At 41.7% G+C, this 22,505-nt stretch overlaps 1 protein-coding gene across 2 annotated transcripts; it reads left to right on the forward strand.

The window, feature by feature from the left end:
* Window positions 1-15,390: 15,390 nt before the first annotated feature.
* LOC123078605 (peroxisomal biogenesis factor 6) lies at window positions 15,391-20,375 on the forward strand. 2 transcript variants are annotated; one of them, XM_044501169.1, is made up of 15 exons: window positions 15,391-15,723; window positions 15,963-16,084; window positions 16,163-16,251; window positions 16,346-16,381; window positions 16,849-16,942; window positions 17,165-17,207; window positions 17,291-17,373; window positions 17,654-17,712; window positions 17,799-18,298; window positions 18,416-18,497; window positions 18,595-19,166; window positions 19,255-19,393; window positions 19,485-19,553; window positions 19,733-19,945; window positions 20,031-20,375. In XM_044501169.1, exons 1-15 carry the CDS (start codon window positions 15,521-15,523, stop codon window positions 20,142-20,144), a joined length of 2,418 nt encoding a protein of 805 aa, XP_044357104.1. In that variant the 5' UTR covers window positions 15,391-15,520; the 3' UTR covers window positions 20,145-20,375. The 2 variants fall into 2 exon arrangements, with proteins under 2 accessions (XP_044357104.1, XP_044357105.1); XM_044501170.1 differs by having other exon boundaries at window positions 18,601-19,166.
* The last annotated feature ends 2,130 nt before the right edge of the window (window positions 20,376-22,505 follow it).

Below are 22,505 nucleotides of genomic sequence, written 5' to 3' on the forward strand. Positions count from 1 at the left end.
TTTATCACAAAAATACCAAAAATATTATCCTATCATATCTATCAGATCTCACTCTCGTAAGTGACCGTGTAGGGATTGACAACCCCTTATCGCGTTGGTTGCGAGGATTTATTTATTTGTGTAGGTGCGAGGGACTCGCGCGTAGCCTCCTACTGGATTGATACCTTGGTTCTCAAAAACTGAGGGAAATACTTACGCTACTTTGCTGCATAACCCTTTCCTCTTCAAGGGAAAACCAACGCAGTGCTCAAGAGGTAGCAAGAAGGATTTCTGGCGCCGTTGCCGGGGAGGCTTACGCAAGGTCAAGTCAAGATTTGGACTCCCGACAACGAGCCATTTCTGGCGCCGTTGCCGGGGAGGTCTACGCAAAAGTCAACATACCAAGTACCAATCACAAACCCTTATCTCCCGCCTTACATTATTTGCCATTTGCCTCTCGTTTTCCTCTCCCCCACTTCACCCTTGCCGTTTTATTCGCCCTCTCTTTTTCGTTCGCCTTTTTTTCTTTTGCTTGCCTTGTCGTCATGGCTAGTCCTTTATCTTCTCCATTGTCTCCCGAAAATGAAGTTCTCAATTTTAAACAAAGGGAGGGAGAAAATCTAAAAGACGCTTGGTATAGAATTTGCAATGCTCAAAATAGATCTAACAGGAAGCAATCTACTTCCGTTATTCTCTGCAATTTTTATGTAGGCGCTAATCCTTGGTATAGATATATTCTTGATACCATTACCGGAGGGAATTTCTTGGGTAGCCATACTTTTGACTCTTATAATGCTATGATAGATTTATTTGGCTCACCACCTCTCTTGGTTAATGGAACTATGTTAACTTTGGAGCATGTAATGCAAAGACTTGAAATTATTGAAAATAAAGTTGCTACCGTAGAGTTAATTGAAAATCTGGATAAAAAAATCCACAATCAAATTACCCAATATGGATCTAAGGTAGGAGTCACTTTGAAAAAAATTAAGGAGAAGGAACCCATAGTTAATGAAAGAATAAATCAAGATTCCACTAGAATCGATAAACTTGAGGGTATCATTACCAACTTGAGAACCGCTTTTTCTTCCGTAAGGAATACTCCAAGTCCTCCAACTAAAATTGCCAAGCTTATGTATGTTCCTAAAAATAGGGGTGAATCCTCTATTAAGGAAACTGCGGATCTTAAATCTATAAGTATTCATCCCAATCTTTTTGCTATCATTAAGGAACCATTTGCTACAAATGAATTTTTTGATCTTGTTCCTAAAATCTTGATAATTAATAAAAAGAAAGAAACTCTAAAGGATGATAGATGTCTTATTGAAGAATTGCCAACCAATGGCAATACCTAGATCTATCCTTGCCTTTATGCCTAGCTAGGGGCGTTAAACGATAACGCTTGTTGGGAGGCAACCCAATTTTATTTTTAGTTTTTTTGCTTTTTGCTTCTGTTTAGGAATAAATATTTGATCTAGCCTCTGGTTAGATGTGTTTTTATGTTTTAATTAGTGTTTGTGCCAAGTTAAACCTATAGGATCTTCTTGGGTGATAGTTATTTGATCTTGCAGAAAATTCCAGAAACTTTATGTTCACGAAAATAATTGTTAAAATTCACCAGAACGTGATAAAATATTGATTCCAATTGCTTCTGATCAATAAACAAATTGTCTAGGTCGTCCTATTTTGGCTGATTTTTTGGAGTTCCAGAAGTTTGCGTTAGTTACAGATTACTACAGACTGTTCTGTTTTTGACAGATTCTGTTTTTCGTGTGTTGTTTGCTTATTTTGCTGAATCTATGGCTAGTAAAATAGTTTATAAACCATAGAAAAGTTGGAATACAGTAGGTTTAACACCAATATAAATAAATAATGAGTTCATTACAGTACCTTGAAGTGGTCTTTTGTTTTCTTTCGCTAACGGAGCTCACGAGATTTTCTGCTAAGTTTTGTGTTGTGAAGTTTTCAAGTTTTGGGTGAAAGATTTGATGGATTATGGAACAAGGAGTGGCAAGAGCCTAAGCTTGGGGATGCCCATGGCACCCCCAAGATAATCTAAGGACACCAAAAAGCAAAGCTTGGGGATGCCCCGGAAGGCATCCCCTCTTTCGTCTACTTCCATCGGTAACTTTACTTGGAGCTATATTTTTATTCACCACATGATATGTGTTTTGCTTGGAGCGTCTTGTATGATTTGAGTATTTGCTTTTTAGTTTACCACAATCATCCTTGCTGTACACACCTTTTTAGAGAGACACACATGATTCGGAAATTATTAGAATACTCTATGTGCTTCACTTATATCTTTTGAGTTATATAGTTTTTGCTCTAGTGCTTCACTTATATCTTTTAGAGCACGGTGGTGATTTTGTTTTATAGAAAATATTGTTCTCTCATGCTTCACTTAGATTATTTTGAGAGTCCTACAAAACAGCATGGTAGTTTGCTTTAACAATAATAGGCATACAAGATTAGTAAAAGAAAAATTCTTATGAGTGTGTTGAATACTATGAGAAGTTTGATGCTTGATAATTGTTTTGAGATATGAAGATTGTGATATTAGAGTCATGCTAGTTGAGTAGTTTTGAATTTGAGAAATACTTGTGTTAAAGTTTGTGATTTCCGTAGCATGCACGTATGGTGAACCGTTATGTGATGAAGTCGGAGCATGATTTATTTATTGATTGTCTTCCTTATGAGTGGCGGTCGGGGACGAGCGATGGTCTTTTCCTACCAATCTATCCCCCTAGGAGCATGCGCGTAATACTTTGCTTTGAGAACTTGTAGATTTTTGCAATAAGTATATGAGTTCTTTATGACTAATGTTGAGTCCATGGATTATACGCACCCTTCCTCCTTCCACCATTGCTAGCCTCTCTAATACCGCGCACTTTTCGCCGGTATCATACACCCACCATATACCTTCCTCAAAACAGCCACCATACCTACCTATCTGGCATTTCCATAGCCATTCCGAGATATATTGCCATGCAACATACCACCGTTTCGTTTATTATGACATGCTTCATCATTGTCATATTGCTTTGCATGATCATGTAGTTGACATTGTATTTGTGGCAAAGCCACCGTTCATAATTCTTTCATACATGTCACTCTTGATTCATTGCATATCCCGGTACACCGCCGGAGGCATTCATATAGAGTCATATTTTGTTCTAAGTATCGAAGAAAATAAAAGTGTGATGATCATCATTTTTTAGAGCATTGTCCCAAGTGAGGAAAGGATGACGGAGACTATGATTCCCCCACAAGTCGGGAAGAGACTCCGGACGAAAAAAAAGAAAAAGAAAAGAGGCCATAAAAAAGAGAAAAAAAGGCCCAAATAAAAAAAATGAGAGAAAAAGAGAGAAGGGACACTGTTACTATCCTTTTACCACACTTGTGCTTCAAAGTAACACCATGATCTTCATGATAGAAAGTCTCCTATGATATCACTTCCATATACTAGTGGGATTTTTCATTATAGAACTTGGCTTGTATAATCCAATGATGGGCTTCCTCAAAATGCCCTAGGTCTTCGTGAGCAAGCGAGTTGGATGCACACCCACTTAGTGTCTTTTGTTGAGCTTTCATATACTTATAGCTCTAGTGCATCCATTGCATGGCAATCCCTACTCACTCACATTGATATCTATTGATGGGCATCTCCATAGCCCGTTGATACACCTAGTTGATGTGAGACTATCTTCTCCTTTTTGTCTTCTCCACAACCACCATTCTATTCCACATATAGTGCTATGTCCATGGCTCACGCTCATGTATTGCGTGAAGATTGAAAAAGTTTGAGAATGTCAAAAGTATGAAACAATTGCTTGGCTTGTCATCGGGGTTGTGCATGATTTAAATATTCTGTGTGGTGAAGATAGAGCATAGCCAGACTATATGATTTTGTAGGGATAACTTTCTTTGGCCATGTTATTTTGAGAAGACATAATTGCTTAGTTAGTATGCTTGAAGTATTATTATTTTTATGTCAATATGAACTTTTATCTTGAATCTTTCGGATCTGAATATTCATACCACAATTAAGAAGAATTACATTGAAATTATGCCAAGTAGCATTCCGCATCAAAAATTCTGTTTTTATCATTTACCTACTCGAGGACGAGCAGAAATTAAGATTGGGGATGCTTGATACGTCTCCAACGTATCTATAATTTTTGATTGCTCCATGCTATATTATCTTCTGTTTTGGACATTATTGGGCTTTATTATTCACTTTTATATTATTTTTGGGACTAACCTATTAACCGGAGGCCCAGCCCAGAATTGTTGTTTTTTGCCTATTTCAGAGTTTCGCAGAAAAAGAATATCAAACGGAGTCCAAACGGAATGAAACCTTCGGGAACGTGATTTTCGGAACGAACATGATCCAGAGGACTTGGACCCTACGTCAAGAAAGCTACCAGGAAGCCACGAGGTAGGGGCGCGCCTACCCCCTGGGCGCCCTCCACCCTCGTGGGCCCCACGTTGCTCCACCGACGTACTCCTTCCTCCTATATATACCTACGTACCCCCAAACGATCAGATACGGAGCCAAAAACCTAATTCCACCGCCGCAACCTTCTGTACCGTACGAGATCCCATCTTGGGGCCTGTTCCGGAGCTCCGCCGGAGGGGGCATCGATCACGGAGGGCTTCTACATCAACACCATAGCCTCTCCGATGAAGTGTGAGTAGTTTACCTCAGACCTTCGGGTCCATAGTTATTAGCTAGATGGCTTCTTCTCTCTTTTTGGATCTCAATACAATGTTCTCCCCCTCTCTTGTGGAGATCTATTTGATGTAATCTTCTTTTGCGGTGTGTTTGTTGAGACCGATGAATTGTGGGTTTATGATCAAGTTTATCTATGAACAATATTTGAATCTTCTGAATTCTTTTATGTATGATTGGTTATCTTTGCAAGTCTCTTCGAATTATCAGTTTGGTTTGGCCTACTAGATTGATCTTTCTTGCAATGGGAGAAGTGCTTAGCTTTGGGTTCAATCTTGCGGTGTCCTTTCCCAGTGACAGTAGGGGCAGCAAGGCACGTATAGTATTGTTGGCATCGAGGATAACAAGATGGTTTTTTTTACCATATTGCATGAATTTATCCCTCTACATCATGTCATCTTGCTTAAAGTGTTACTCTGTTCTTATGAACTTAATACTCTAGATGCATGCTGGATAGCGGTCGATGTGTGGAGTAATAGTAGTAGATGCAGGCAGGAGTCGGTCTACTTGTCTCGGACGTGATGCTTATATACATGATCATACCTACATATTCTCATAACTATGCTCAATTCTGTCAATTGCTCAACAGTAATTTGTTCACCCACCGTAAAATACTTATGCTCTTGAGAGAAGTCACTAGTGAAACCTATGGCCCCCGGGTCTATTTTCCATCATATTAATCTTCTAACACTTAGCTATTTCTTTTGCCGTTTTTATTTTTTTATTTTACTTTGCATCTTTATCACAAAAATACCAAAAATATTATCCTATCATATCTATCAGATCTCACTCTTGTAAGTGACCGTGTAGGGATTGACAACCCCTTATCGCGTTGGTTGTGAGGATTTATTTGTTTGTGTTGGTGCGAGGGACTCGTGCGTGGTCTCCTACTGGATTGATACCTTGGTTCTCAAAAACTGAGGGAAATACTTACGCTACTTTGCTGCATCACCCTTTCCTCTTCAAGGGAAAACCAACGCAGTGCTCAAGAGGTAGCAGGTAACCCGGTAGTGGATTCTCGTCCGTCGGAGAGGTATCTTTGTAGTAAAACCATGTCTGGTTCCAATCCTTGGGGTGACTCGGCAGGCAAGCATAAGGGAAGATGGCATCTCTTCCTCGTTGGATTGAGATTCCGCCAAGTTCCAAGCTGGGTCCGTTCATAAATTCATTTTGGCAGTTTAAATAAAAAAATTCCCTAAAGAGTTCGACACTGGGCTCCTCTTGAAGGTATACTTCGCAGAAGACTTGAAAGTTGCAGATATTTGACACGGAATTGGGTCCAATGTCTTGAGGATGGAGTTGAAAGAAGTGCAGAACATCTTGGAAAAATTTAGAACCGGGCGGTGAGAAGCCCAGATTCATGTGATCAGTAAAAACAATGACTTCATCATCCTTTGGCTGAGGTCTTTCTTCGCCTGGATCAGGGGCGCGGTAGTGCATGACAATTTTTGCTGGCAAGTACCCAATTTTGACAAAATCTCTGAATGTGTTCTCAGTGACAATGGAGGGAACCCAGTTACATGAAGTGACTATCTTTGGCGGCATTGTGAAGAAGCCTAAAGGAAATAAAAATTTTGCCAGTTCAAATTGATTCATTAAGATGAAAGTAAAAGTTACATTATATATTTAGAATGACGGCTTAAATGGGGCCTAGATATGTGGGTAATTATAAGCCGGTGATGTAAGCCGCCATGACAAGCACTGGTATATAAGATCTGACATGAGTGAATTTTTACTAAGTGTTGGGACAAACAGGTTTTACAGATTATAGCTATAAGATTGGATCTGCGGCAGTTCAGAAAAAGGAAATAAAATTTAAACCTAAGGTGGCAGCAGCAGAAAAGTGGGGGTGCCCAGATGAGATCTGTTGCAATGAGGATATATTCTGATATAAAAAAAACAAGTGCTAAAACTGCTACCGCGCAAGATCTGTGTTGTTTTTCAGATCAAAGCTATGCAATCTAGGAAAGAGAAGGAGGAACGGTGATGAACGCCGACGAACAACGAAACCCTAAGACAGATCTATTAAGAGGAAAGGTGAAGGCTTACCGACGCTGATGGACAGTGGAGGGGCGCCACGGCATTCTGGTTCATTCAGGGCGATGCAGCGGCCAGAGTTGAGGCAGTGGACGAAGGTCGAGGCGGCGGAGCTCGGGCGCGCTGGAGCTTTGCGAGGAGAAAGACGAAGACGAGAAGGCAAAAGGGGAGAATGGAAAGAGGACCCGTGGCCTTATTTATAGGACTGGAAGGATAAGTGGCAGGCGCGGGAATCAAGGAGACAAGGAAATGGATATGTGACGGTGCGAGTGCCTCGATTTTCGGAGGTTCATTAAAAAAGAAGATTTATTAAGATTTGGGTTGTATGTGGTATTAATAACAGGTGACGTCATGGCGGGTCACCGCAATTTCAGGAGGTGATGTCATGGCGGGTTACAATATTTCACAGGAAGATGAAGAAGGATTTTTTCTAAGTGTTGAAGATTGACATGAACAAGTTCAAATCAACCTGGGGCCTAATGTTGGGGATATGACTATTCGATATGACCCGCCCAGGAGGGGCCATGTTATCCCAAGGGTGGTTCATAAACCAAGCCCGTGAATATCTTGAAGATGGCGGTTCATGTAATAGGCTCGTTCAAAGGCCCAAAACCCAAAGGCGGCTTAAGGCCCATGAGTATAAACCGCCATGTATATGTGACTTGTGTTGTAAGGCATGTAAGATAAGTTACCGAGCCGGACACGTTTGTATGAGCCGGCCGGGACTCTATAAACCGCGGGGCGTCAACCCGTGTATATAAGGGGACGACCCGGCAGCGGCTTAGGGCAAGAAACAACTGATCGAAACCAGGCCAAGCGTATTCGCTCCCTGGTAGTCGAAACCCTAGCAATATCACCTCAAACTGGATTAGGCTTTTACCTTCTCCGCAAGGTGCCGAACCAATATAAACTTCCTCGTGTCCTTTGTCCCGTTTTAACCCCTTTAAGTTAACCTCGTCGCAATGGCTCACAATTAAGTCCTTCCACGAGGACATCTGCCATGACAATTCCACGACAGATGGCGAAGTGAACAAAAGTATATATGATATACATGTTATTGATGTGTACTTTACTAGTATTCATAGTAGCCCCTAGGTATTTGATACTGGTTCAGTTGCTATGATTAGTAACTCGAAATAGGAGTTACAAAATGAACAAAGACTAGTTGAGGGCAAGGTGACGATGTGTGTTGGAAGTGATTCCAAGGTAGATAAGATCACCATCGCACACTCCCTTTACCTTCGGGATTAGTGTTAAACCTAAAATAAATATTATTTGGTGTTTGCGTTGAGCATAATATGATTGGGTCATGTTTATTGCAATACGGTTATTCGTTTAAGTCAAAGAATAATTATTCTGTTTACATGAATAAAACCTTCTGTGGTCATACACCCAAGGTGAATGGTTTATTGAATCTTGATCGTAGTGATACACATATTCATAATATTGAAGCCAAAAGATGCAAAGTTGATAATGATAGTGCAACATATTTGTGGCACTGCCGTTTAGGTCATATTGGTGTAAAGCGCATGAAGAAACTCCATGCTGATGGGCTTTTGGAATCACTTGATTATGAATCACTTGATGCTTGCGAACCATGCCTCATGGGCAAGATGACTAAGACTCCGTTCTCCGGAACAATGGAGCGAGCAACAGACTTATTGGAAATAATACAAATGATGTATGCGGTCCAATGAGTGTTGATGCTCACGGCGGATATCGTTATTTTCTGTCCTTCGCAGATGATTTAAGCAGATACGGGTATATCTACTTGATGAAACATAAGTCTGAAACATTTGAAAAGTTCAAAGAATTTCAGAGTGAAGTGGAAAATCATCGTAACAAGAAAATAAAGTTTCTACGATCTGATCGTGGAGGTGAATATTTGAGTTATGAGTTTGGTCTTCATTTGAAACAATGCGGAATAGTTTCACAACTCACGCCACCCGGAACACCACAGCCTAATGGTGTGTCTGAACGTCGTAATCGTACTTTATTAGATATGGTGCGATGTATGATGTCTCTTACTGATTTACCGCTATCGTTTTGGGGTTATGCTTTAGAGACTGCTGCATTCACGTTAAATAGGGCACCATCTAAATCCATTGAGACGACACCATATGAACTGTAGTTTGGCAAGAACCCAAGTTGACGTTTCTTAAAGTTTGGGGCTGCGATGCTTATGTGAGAAAGCTTCAACCTGATAAGCTCAAACCCAAATCGGAGAAATGTGTCTTCATAGGATACCCAAAGGAGACTGTTGGGTACACCTTCTATCACAGATCCGAAGGCAAGATATTCGTTGCTAAGAATGGATCCTTTCTAGAGAAGGAGTTTCTCTCGAGAGAAGTGAGTGGGAGGAAAGTAGAACTTGATGAGGTAACTGTACCTGCTCCCTTATTGGAAAGTAGTTCATCACAGAAATCAGTTCCAGTGATTCCTACACCGATTAGTGAGGAAGCTAATGATGATGATCATGAAACTTCTAATCAAGTTACTATCGAACCTCGTAGGTCAACTAGAGTAAGATCCGCACCAGAGTGGTACGGTAATCCTATTCTGGAGGTCATGTTACTTGACCATGACGAACCTACGAACTATGAGGAAGCGATGATGAGCCCAGATTCCGTGAAATGGCTTGAGGACATAAAATCTGAGATGGGATCCATGTATGAGAACAAAGTGTGGACTTTGGTTGATTTGCCTGATGATCGGCAAGCCATTGATAATAAATGGATCTTTAAGAGGAAGACGGACGCTGATAGTAGTGTTAGCTCGAATTTTCGCAAAAGGTTTTCGACAAGTTCAAGGCGTTGACTACGATGAGATTTTCTCACTCGTAGCGATGCTTAAGTCTGTCTGAATCATGTTAGCAATTGCCACATTTTATGAAATCTGGCAAATGGATGTCAAAACTACATTCTTTAATGTATTTCTTAAAGAAGAGTTGTATATGATGCAACAAGAAGGTTTTGTCAATCCTAAAGGTGCTAACAAAGTGTGCAAGCTCCAGCGATCCATCTATGGACTGGTGCAAGCATCTCGGAGTTGGAATATACGCTTTGATAGTGTGATCAAAGCATATGGTTTTATACAGACTTTTTGAGAAGCCTGTATTTACAAGAAAGTGAGTGGGAGCACTACAACATTTCTGATAAGTATATGTGAATGGCATATTGTGGATCTGAAATAATGTAGAATTTTTCTGGAAAGCATAAAGGAGTGTTTGAAAGGAGTTTTTCAAAGAAATACCTCGGCGAAGCTGCTTACGTATTGAGCATCAAGATCTATAGAGATAGAACAAGACGCTTGATAAGTTTTTTTTCAAATGAGTACATACCTTGACAAGATTTTGAAGTAGTTCAAAATGGAACAGTCGAAGAAGGAGTTCTTGCCTGTGTTGCAAGGTGTGAAGTTGAGTCAGACTCAATGCCCGACCACTGCAGAAAATAGAAAGAGAATGAAAATTCATTCTCTATGCCTTAGTCATAGGTTCTACGAAGTATGCTATGCTGTGTACCAGACCTATTGTGAACCTCACCATGAGTTTGGCAAGAGAGTACAATAGTGATCCAGGAGTGGATCACTGGACAGCGGTCAAAATTATCCTTAGTGGAATAAGGAGATATTTCTCGGTTATGGAGGTGATAAAGAGTTCGTCGTAAAGAGTTACGCCGATGCAAGCTTTGACATTGATCCGGATGACTCTAAGTCTCAATCTGGATACATATTGAAAGTGGGAGCAATTAGCTAGAGTAGCTCCGTGCAGAGCATTGTAGACATAGAAATTTGCAAAATACATACGGCTCTGAATGTAACAGACCCATTGACTAAGCTTCTCTCACAAGCAAAACATGATCACACCTTAGTACTCTTTGGGTGTTAATCACATAGCGATGTGAACTAGATTATTGACTCTAGTAAAACCCTTTGGGTATTAATCACATGGCGATGTGAACTAGATTATTGACTCTAGTGCAAGTGGGAGACTGAAGGAAATATGCCCTAGAGGCAATACTAAATTGTTATTTATATTTCCTTATATCATGATAAATTTTTATTATTCATACTAGAATTGTATTAACCGGAAACTTAGTACATGTGTGAATACATAGACAAACATAGTGTCCCTAGTATGCCTCTACTAGACTAGCTCGTTAATCAAAGATGGTTAAGTTTCCTAGCCATAGACATGTGTTGTCATTTGATGAACGGGATCACATCATTAGAGAATGATGTGATGGACAAGACCCATCTGTTAGCTTAGCATAATGATCGTTTAGTTTATTGCTATTGCTTTCTTCATGACTTATACATGTTCCTATGACTATGAGATTATGCAACTCCCGAATACCGGAGGAACACTTAGTGTGCTATCAAACGTCACAACGTAACTGGGTGATTATAAAGATGCTCTACAGGTGTCTCCGATGGTGTTTGTTGAGTTGGCATAGATCAAGATTAGGATTTGTCACTTCGATTGTCGGAGAGGTATCTCTGGGCCCTCTCAGTAATACACATCACTATAAGTCTTGCAAGCAATGTAACTAATGAGTTAGTTGCGGGATGATACATTACGCAACGAGTAAAGAGACTTGCCAGTAAGAGATTGAACTAGGTATAATGATACCGACGATCGAATCTCGGGCAAGTAACATACCGATGACAAAGTGAACAACGTATGTTGTTATGCGGTTTGACCGATAAAGATCTTCGTAGAATATGTGGGAGCCAATATGAGCACCCAGGTTCCGCTATTGGTTATTGACCGGAGATGAGTCTCGGTCATGTCTACATAGTTCTCGAACCCGTAGGGTCCGCACGCTTAACGTTCGATGACGATCGGTATTATGAGTTTATGTGTTTTGATGTACCGAAGGTAGTTCGTAGTCCCGGATGAGATCACGGACATGACGAGGAGTCTCGAGATGGTCGAGACATGAAGATTGATATATTGGATGACTATATTCGGACACCGGAATGGTTTCGAGGTGTATCGGGTATTTACCGGAGTACTGGGGGGTTACCGGAACCCCCCAAGGGTTAATGGGCCTTCATGGGCTTTAGTGGAAGAGAGGAAGAGGCGTCCAGGTGGAGGCGCGCCCCCCCAAGCCCAATCCGAATTGGGGGGGGGGGGGCGGTCCCCCTTTCCTTCTCTCCCTCTTCCTCTTTCCTTCCCCTCCTAGTTGAACTAGGAAAGGGGGGAACCTACTCCTAGTAGGAGTAGGATTCCCCCCTTGGGGTGCGCCCCATGAGGCCGGCCGGCCCCCTCCTCCCCTCCTTTATATACGGGGAGGGGGGCACCCCATAGACACACAAGTTGATTTCTTAGCCGTGTGCGGTGCTCCCCTCCACAGATTTCCACCTCGGTCATATTATCGTAGTGCTTAGGCGAAGCCCTGCGTCGGTAACTTCATCATCACCGTCAACACGCCGTCGTGCTGACGAAACTCTCCCTCGGCCTCAGCTGGATCTAGAGTTCGAGGGACGTCACCGAGCTGAACGTGTGCAGATCGCGGAGGTGCCATACATTCGGTACTTGATCGGTTGGATTCGAAGACGTTCGACTACATCAACCGCGTTACTTAATGCTTCCGCTTTCGGTCTACGAGGGTACGTAGACACACTCTCCCTGCTCGTTGCTATGCTTATCCTAGATAGATCTTGTGTGATCGTAGGAATTTTTTTGAAATACTACGTTCCCCAACAGCTGAGTACCGAAGCTATATGATGTTGTACTCTGATGTATTTCAATTATGTAATCCTGGTTCCTTAATATGAAAATGAAATATATTGTGTGCTTAATTTGAAATGTCAGTTAGATTAATAAATGGATTATTAATAATAGGGCAATTAGCCTACTAATTGGGTTTTTCTATTGCAAACGGTTATTGAGAAAACACTGTGGGCAATGACCTCAGGCAACGCACATGGTTTTTAGGAATAAACCGTGTTGGATCAATGAACAATCGCGCACGACATCCTCTTTAAAACCGTTTGCGTTAGGCCACCTTGCGTAAAGTTTACCACATAAAACGTGTGTGTGATGAACAGCCTTTGCCACATAATTTCTTCTACGCACCATGTGTGATGCATTCAATAACGCAAACGATAAAATTGTTAATATCATGTGCAATGGCAACGCTATCACAAACGATTTAATGAGAAAAATTGTGTGCGATGTACCTGCGAACGGAAACGTTTTCCTTGGAGTGACCGTGTGGGATGTATATACGAACGAAAACGTACTTCTTGGATTAACTGTGTGGGGTGTACATACTAACAAAAACGTATTCTTTGGATTGACCGTGTGGAATCTACATACAAACGGAAACGTTTAGCCGGGGCTGACTGTGTGGGATGTAATTACGACCGGAAATGATTGGGCATGTATAATTGTCTTTTTTAGCACAACTGTACGTATAACCGTATCTGATCGCTCGCCTGTCGCACACGACCTCATTTTACCGAGCGTGTGTGCCAGAAGGGCCTATCCCTGATGGTTTCTGGGTCGTGTGGGAAGGACCCCCCTATCGCAGTCACTCACTTGGCGACGGTTCAGAACACCGTCGCGGAAAGGGGTTAAAAAACCTTTGTATAGCACCTTGTTGTACTAGTGTATATATACTCGAGGGGGCGTCCCGCTAGAACACACATGTTCCTCCGGTTTCGGTCGCCCCCTCTAGTTTTCTCTAGTTCTCCATATTATTAGAGACATCTCATGAGGCTCTTCTCCCACCTCTAGTTCTCTAGTGACACCAAGCTCTAGACGGTGAAGCACTGCCGGATCATCTACTTCGTACGCATGCAATATGTAGAGAGATCCTCCTTTCGATTATTGTTTGAGTGATCATTTGTGGGGTGGTTCGAGGGAGTTCAAGAATGATCTACACCAACTCTTCTTCCGCTACAACTCAAAGTTGGCAACGATCCGATCAAACCTTGTATGCATCTTCATAGTGATCCCGGTTCTTGATTCGAGAGGGCATTTTCTTTGTTTTCTACTACGATTCCCACCATGGTATCCCACCGTCATACGACTTTATGAAATTACCTGAGACCTTGGACTAGTAGCCTTTTCTAGACTTAGTTGCATGAATATTTTCCTACATTCCACTGTTAGCTTGCGAGTACATTCAACGTACTCAACTGGCTTGTTGTTTTGGCTAGACCTTGGAGACGACCAACAGATGGAAGAGTACAACGACGATGTCTTGGTGGGCTAGATTATTCTCTGAGTGAGCTTTCTTCTAGCATTAGCAGTTTGATGGGGGGCCATGTTGAAGTTGAAGATGTGTTTCTACTTCAGTTGTTTTGAATACTTGCCTAGTGGCAAATGTTGTAAGACTTGGTCCATGAGGACCCTTTTTGTGTAAGACATGATACATGTATGTAAACTTTGATAACCAGTTCGGCGTGCATCAGTGCCAAGTCGATCCTGGGATCATTGTTGCACGTACAATCGGTGGCTTTGGTCAGGTACACCGGGTCCCTACATCCACATCCCTCTTCCACTTCAACAACGTCGACAAATACAAGTTAGGAAGAATCCATCAATGATGTTGTTGCGAAGGAAAGTACATGCATTAGTATCGCCGGTTTCAATATCTTCTTGCAAGAAAGCATTACACTAAGAAGGAACAACACTATCTATTAACATCAATACTATCTATTGACATGGTTGTCAAGGTTGCCTTCTAGACTCTTATCTCTTTCTTATTTATTTGGAATGCTTTGATTGAACCATTTTGTTTTCATCGATTGTGCTCATACAACACGGTGAGGGGATGCACCAAAAGCAATATGAGCCAGGGTGTAAAGAAGGAAAATACACATATCAGTGTTTTCCGTTTCAGTATCTTTTTGTGGGGAAGAGTTATAGTAAGAAAGAACGACAAGAAAAAGATAGTGGTCCCTTGTTGTATAGTTTGTTGCGTGTGCACTCATCCTCCTCCATCGGCTCCCACTCCACGTGTATGTACTCTCATGGGTGCACCAACCAAGTGTATTTGCTCTTGTTAACTGCACACATCCAATCTTCATATTATCATTTTCAACAATATACGACATGTCCTACTGTTAACGCTTCGTTGCGTTTCTTTTATTTTACAATGGACTCTTATTCAATTGGGGTTTATACACACCAATTTTATGCACAAAAATGTGTAATAATCCAGGTCTGATAGTTCTGATTAGCAAGCAAATTCAGCGAAACTCTAAATATTGCCCTATGTCCATGATGTGAGAAACTACTGCACTAGAAAAGAATGCTAATACTAGGAATGTGGTCCTTGCGCAGTCACCCGAGTACACCCATCGATGCCTGCTACGCGTGTGTGTGGATTGTCAGGTGCGCTTTTAATAATAAAGTAACGTATTTGTGCTTTATATATAAAGTGGGGCTTTCTATCCGGCTGTTAACTCTCCGTTAACCTTCCGTCAGATGAACGTGCAATATTCCTCTGCATAAACAACGGTTTGCGATGCCGAGACGGGGTTGGCGACCAGCAAGGAAATCCAGCCGAGTCGGCACCTCTGGCAATTCCGAATCCTTGTTGACGGCGACATACTGTGGACTTGTTGACCCGACGGGACCCAGACGAACCCGTCCGCGTCTTCTATATAAACAGCAGCCCCGCCCGCCACACAACCTACGGATCGATCCGCCCCTTCGCCCAACCCAAACTTGCATGCCCTGTTCATAAGTCGAGCGCACGCGCGTGAGGCGGCGGTGCTAGTCCGGGTGTCGCGGCGGCTGTGGCCTTCCACATGGAGCACGGAAGCCTCCTCGCGTCCGCCGTCACCGTCGGCGTCGGCGTCGGCATCGGCCTCGTGTCGGCGCGCCTGACCACCGCGTCCACCCCAGACGACGGCGGCGTCGCCGGCGCGGAGGTGGAGGCGGAGCTGCGCCGGCTGGTGGTCGACGGGCTCGACAGCGGCGTCACCTTCGACGACTTCCCCTACTACCTCAGGTCCGCGCGTTTTCGGGATTAAAAGTCCATTAAAGTATATGTGCGATCTTTCCCCTCGGTTTCATTGGGAAAAGCGAGGAGCGATTACCGATTAGTATACGACTTCGCGGGTATTTGGTGGGCAGACCCATGTGTTCTACTAACTTCTAGGCCGTCAGCCGGAATTCGAATGTGTTTGGCGAAAAGCAGCTAATCATCAAGCATGCGTTACATTGTTTATCTACATGTTGTGATTGCAGCGAGGAGACGAAGCTGGCACTCACGAGCGCCGGGTACGCCTATCTGAGCAAGATAAACTTGCCCAGCCACATCCGGGTCCTCTCCGCCGCCAGCCGCACCATACTGCTCTGCGGCCCATCAGGTTCGCCTCGTAATTAAAATGTGGGTTGGCTTGTTCGCAAAGGTTGTCTCTTTTCACATGGGCAGCTTGTTCTTGCAGAACCATACCAGCAGTCGCTCGCCAAGGCTCTGGCACACCACTTCGACGCTCGCCTGCTGCTGCTCGACATCGCCGAGTTCTCGCGCCAGGTTAGTGGGGAACTATTTGGGCACTTAGGTTTGCGGATGCCATTTTGTAGCCAGTTGATTCTGAACTGTTTCTTGCTGTATATGCCAAATGCAGATCCAACACAAATACGGGAGTGCAAGCAGTGCCCTGGTTAGTTTGTTAATCCCGTCCTGTGATTGATAGGTTTCATGTTTCTGTGCTACATTTGATTGCTATTTTGAGGGACGGAAAGAATTCAGAATTTTCAGTGCGGTTCATCAGTTATTTCGAAAAACAGGGAGTGATCCCCGGTGCGGTTCATTAGTTGGTTTTGTGGACCTACTGTTTTTATGTTTAGTTTATTAGTTATATATTGAGGCCCCTGCCCCACCACCTTTCTGTTGTCAGGTTTGGCCATTTCATTACCTCAGGAAACAAAACGTGCAAGTTAAAAGGGTCGACCACGGGGTCCTTGATAAGGACATCATTAGTTTGTCCCCATTGATGAACAATTCGAAAAAGTAGAGATGCTGGATATACATTTTCTACAGCACAGGAGGATTTGTTGCGTCTACTAGCTTGTAAAAACTTGCATTCATATGGCTACCATCTTACCGATGATTTGTTCTTTGATGAAGGTTCGTAAACGATCCTTAACAGAGTCTGCCTTGGATAAAGTGTCTGGTTTGGTTGGATCTTTCAACTTTTTCTGCAAGAAGGATGAGCCAGCAGGTATGAAATCACTAGTCACCTTCTGAGATGTCACACTAGCCACTAGCATTTTCTTTATTAGTCCATTACGGAAGTCCGACATTTGCTTTTATTTTTGTTCTTGCACGGTTTCTTCCTATCAACTCGTTTTCATTATCAATCATGCATACGAATATGCGAAGCATCACAATTCCTACAATTTCTGTGCTGTTCTGATTGTGTTTTCATGAAACATTAATGCAGACTCACTGAAATATGAAAAGAGCCTTCTGGATTTGAGGACGAGGTAAAAACACATCTAATTGAGGATATTAAACTCGAGACAAAGATTACTCTATTTGAGTCTCACTTTTTATATTGCTTCTGCAGTAATTGCACTAAAACACCTTCAATTCGGGTGCATGTATCTTTATTGCCTGCTGCGTTTCTCCATGAACCTTCGGAAGACTTGGGTGAGTTGTCTGTCTGTTCAATATTTTCTCGTCACTTATGCCACGGTTCATGTGTTGATTGATCAAATGATTCGACGAGCTTCAGACAACCAAACACCCTCATTGATTTATGGTCCATCAAATTAAAATGTGCTCCATATTGGTTCATCCAACTCTAACTGGGAAGCTTAAGGGCTCTATTTTTTTATCTATGATATGTGTATCCCCTCTGTGCCTTCTTGTGAATGCGATTATAATGATTTTGCATGCGCAATTAACTTACTATTCCTGTTCAATGCAGGTCCAATCAGACAAAGCTGGAATTTAGATGAGAAAATTCTCATAAAATCTCTTTACAAGGTAATTGAGGCATTCAGCTGCACCATCCACAACATTGCATTGCTTATGTTATGACTGATGAGCTGATATTGATTTTCTTTTTGCAGATGATAACTTCCGTTTCTGAATGCAATCCAGTTATCGTTTACATAAGGGATGTCAACCTATTACTTGGTGCTTCAGATGCAGCATGTTCAATGTTCAAGAAAATGTTGAGCAAACTGTCTGGACGAATTTTGATAATTGGTTCATACTTCCTCGAATCTGATGCAGATGGTGATGACGTTGATGAGGTTGTCAGTGATATATTCCCATACATTCTGGAGACTAAGCCTCCCAAGGAGGAGACTGATCTTGTGAAATGGAAAACCCAAATAGAAGAAGATACTAAGAAAACCAAGGGTCAAATCTTTACAAATATGATTGCAGAGGTGCTCTCCGCCAACAGTCTGATCTGTGATGATTTGGACTCATTAGATCCAGATGACGATTTACAAACCATTGCCAGCTATGTGGAAGAAATTATGGCCCCAGCAGTCTCTTACCATTTGATGGATAACAAGGTCCCTGAATACAGAAACGGGAAGCTCATTATTCCTGCAGAGAGGTTAGCTAATTTATCAGGATAGTCCATTGCTCTATCTCCAACTATCTATGTCGGGGTAGAGACTTTCTTTTATCTAAAAAAAAGCTAACATGTTTTCTGAACATGATTGTTTCACAGCTTATCTCATGGATTAAGAATTTTCCAAGAGAGCAGCAGCCTTGGAAAAGATACAGTGGAACCAAAGGATGTCGGAAAGAAGGTAAGGATCCCATATTTTCAACTAGCAAAGACTTGTCTTTAGTAGTTTGCAAAGTACTATTTACTAATCATCATTATTGTTTACGATTTTGCGTAAGTCACAGGTTACTCCAGACAACGAATTCGAAAAGCTGATCCGACCAACTGTTGTACCGGCCAGTCAAATAGGAGTCACATTTGATGACATCGGAGCACTGGCTGATATAAAAGAGTCACTTCAGGAGCTTGTCATGCTTCCACTTAAGCGGCCTGAACTTTTCAATGGTGGTCTCCTGAAGCCATGCAAGGGGATTCTACTATTTGGACCTCCAGGGACAGGGAAAACGATGCTGGCCAAGGCTTTAGCAAATGAATCCGGAGCTAGCTTCTTGAACATCTCCTTGTCCACCATCATGTCAAAATATTATGGAGATGCCGAGAAGACTATCCGGGCTTTGTTCAGTCTGGCTACTAAACTTGCACCGGCCATTATTTTCGTGGATGAGGTGGACAGCTTGTTAGGGCAGCGTGATCGACGCAATGAAAATGAGCTCCCGCGAAGAATCAAGAATGAGTTCATGACTCATTGGGATGGACTCTTGTCAAAGTCTAATGAAAGGATTCTTGTCCTTGCTGCAACAAACAGACCGTTTGACCTCGATGAAGCGATTGTTAGGAGGTTTGAGCACAGGTTTGTTTAAATGTGTTCTTTTTATGTGAAAATCTGTGTTTTGATGACCTCTAGATGAGTTGCTGACGTGTCATGTTTTTTCAAACAGAATAATGGTCGGTCTCCCTGCTTTGGAAAGTAGAGAGTTGATTTTGAAGAAGCTGCTATCCAAAGAGAAGGTTGAAGAAGGTATTGACTTTAAGGAGCTTGCAACATCGACTGAAGGATACAGTGGAAGTGATCTGAAGGTAACATCTCTGAATCATTGGTGAAGTAGGAACTGTATATTCAAGTGATCATTCCCTGAATGACTAGAACTGTTGTTGTCTTCTTTCCCAGAATCTTTGTGTGACAGCTGCCTACCGCCCTGTTAGAGAGCTCATTCAGAAAGAACAACACAAGGTAAAGGTAAAACCAAGAGAAAAGAACCCCTCCACTAAATTTTATGAGCAGTAGATTTGTCTTTTTTTTCATATATCAAGTGTGTGTCCCAATTGAAGCCTGCAAACACATGCATCGGTTTGGTTTAGATGTGTTGCACCAATCATATCATCATCTCACGCCGGCTCGATAATTCGATGTCCCAGGATAAGAAGGAAAATGCAGTGCAAGTTAAGGAGCCAGAAGCGCAGCCCAAAAGTCAGGGAGGCGCGGCACAAAGCTCACAAAGCAAGAAAGGCGAGAATGTCATGCCAGAAACCAAGCAAGGGGAGACAGAGAAAGGTGTCAAAGGCGCAACCGAAGGGACTGTCGCCCTCAGGCCGCTAACCATGGAGGACTTGAGGCTGGCGAAGGATCAAGTAAGTTGCTGATGAATTTTTTATCTGCTAGTCTTTTCACCCCAGGAACACACTGCTAAACAATTACGCATTTGACGCTACGTAGGTCGGCGCGAGCTTGGCTGGTGAGGGGTCTATCATGACTGCCCTAAAGGAATGGAACGAGCTCTACGGCAAAGGCGGGTCGAGGAAGAAGGAGCAGCTCTCATACTTCTTGTAGTGCAAGGTTGGGAGTTTGTATATACATGTGTATGTGCGGTTGAATGTGATTCGGCCCCTTGTTGACCTGACGAAGCGGAGGAAGTGCTTGCGAGCGATGTTTAGCTGTACCCATTGGAGGCTGTTTGTTTAAATAGACCGGTCTTTGTAACAAATAATAGTTGTTGTGAAAATCCCCTGTTGCAGGAATAATGTTGAACCTTGTTCTGGGAATGAATCGATTATCTTTGAACTTGTTAGAATTCCTAGAGTACTTGTGGCATCTTTGTTAGAATTCCTAGAGTACTTGTGGCATCTTTGTTAGAATTCCTAGAGTACTTGTGGCATCTTTTTTGTGAGAAGGTTTCGATTGCAGACCATCACTATTCGATTGCAGGGAGCGATGCCGGCCACGTAGTGGCAAGTCGCCACCGCCGGCTTGCCGGAGGCGACTTGCCGCTCGGCCTGACCGTCACTCGTGAGTCGTCGCTGAGATGTTCCGTAGCTCAGGAGCCAACAACTACCATATTTGGGGTTTGTGTTCCGCAAAACGACCATTTTTATTTTATTACTACGATTTGGTTCCCCCCCCCCCCCCCCCCCCCCCAGTTTCTGGCACCCAGGCCTTTTCCTGACTCCAGGCCCAAACCATCTTCCTTGTTGAGCCAAACAAAAACACTTCAAAAATAACACACACAGATAGAAAACGCACCCTGAAGCCTACAATTGGACATTTTGGCCTCATTTTGAAATAGTAAACACACACAGAAAAAACATAAAAATGCCATGCTCTGTATTTCTCTTTGTCTAAAGCAAAAAAAAATCACAAAAAGATAGAAATGCTGATCAGAAGCACGCAGCAAGCCCGCGAAAACGAAAAATGCCATAAAAATATAAGTCATACATGGCAGATTTGATTAAAAAAATTAAAGAGCGAAAAAGGAAATTCCCATGATCAAAAAAGAAAATAAAAATGCCATAACATAAAAATAAAAATGCCATGATCCAATTAAAATTGGCATGCTTCTTATATTTTATTTGTCATGATCTCAATGGTAAAAAAATGCCATGATCCAAGAAATAAAATTGCCATGCTGTTAGTGGTAAAAATGCCATGTTATTTAAACTAAAAATGCCATGCAATATCAGATTTTATGATGAGAAGAGTGATTCAAATATTGAAATTTTCTAAAAGAGCACAAGAAGAAAAATGCCCATGATCTAAAAATAAAATAAAAATGCCATGATCCAAAAATTGAAATTGGCATATGCTTCTTATAGTTTCTTTGTCATGATATCAATGGTAAAAAGTGCCATGTCCAAACAATAAAATTGTCATGCTATAAAAATGCCATGTTATTAAAAATAAAAATGTCATCTACATATCAGATTATATGATGAGAAAATGATTCAAATATTGAAAATTGTTAAAGAGCAAAAGAGGAAAATTGCCCATGATCAAAAGATAAAAATAAAAATGCCATGATCCAAAATTTTAAATTTACATGCTTCTTATATTTTCTTTTTCATGATCTCAATAGTAAAAAAACCATGAACCAAAGAATAAAAGTGACATGTTATTAATAATAAAAATGTCATGCTCTTCAAAAATGTTGTGGTCTAAAAAAGATAAATGCCATCATTTTAATAATAAAAATGCCATATACTAAATAAAATAAAAATGCTATGATACGTACACTAAAACTACCATGGTCTAATTAAAAATGCCATGTTCTAACACAAAATTAAAAAGTGCCATGGTCTAAATGAGAAAAATGGCATGGTGTGACACAAAATTAAAAAGTATCATGGTATAAATGGGAAAAATGCCATGGTCGAACACAAAATTAAAAAGTGTCATGCTCCAAATGAGAAAAATGCCATGGTCTGAAAGTAAGAAAAATGCCATCGTTTTAATAAGAGAAATGCCATAGTCTAAAAGAAACTTAAATGCCATGCTACCTACACTAAAACTACCATGGTCCAATTAACAAAAATGCCATGGTCTAACAAATAGAAGTGTCATGATAGCTTAGTCATGTGAACATGTCCAAAAAAAGGAAACTAGTTTTTTTAAAGATGGCAAATTTATAGAAACCATTTCAATTAGCTTGGCATGGCACAATGTGGAGGGGTGAAAACTCTAAGAAGAGTTTTTGGAAGGTACCTGATTTGGTAGATGTCGACTCCCGACAACAGCGCCAGAAATTCTTCTCCTACTCCCGTAGGAGTTGTTGGATTCCTCGAAGAGGAAAGATGATGTAGCACAACAGCAGAAGGTATTTCACTCAATTAAGAATCAAGGTTTATCGAATCAGTAGGAGTCACCAAGCTAATGATGTAAACAACACCTGCACACAAACACAAAAAATGCTTGCAACCA

The sequence above is a fragment of the Triticum aestivum genome, chromosome 3D (genome assembly GCF_018294505.1).
Source record: "Triticum aestivum cultivar Chinese Spring chromosome 3D, IWGSC CS RefSeq v2.1, whole genome shotgun sequence".
In the NCBI taxonomy this organism is placed as follows: domain Eukaryota; kingdom Viridiplantae; phylum Streptophyta; class Magnoliopsida; order Poales; family Poaceae; genus Triticum; species Triticum aestivum.

Bases quoted from the DNA above. Each gene is read 5' to 3' on its own strand.
- LOC123078605 (XM_044501169.1), top strand. From the start codon at position 15,521: ATGGAGCACGGAAGCCTCCTCGCGTCCGCCGTCACCGTCGGCGTCGGC. The intron at 17,208-17,290 runs GTAAAAACACAT...TTGCTTCTGCAG, and splicing joins CTTCTGGATTTGAGGACGAG to TAATTGCACTAAAACACCTT. The intron at 19,167-19,254 runs GTTTGTTTAAAT...TTTTTCAAACAG, and splicing joins GTTAGGAGGTTTGAGCACAG to AATAATGGTCGGTCTCCCTG.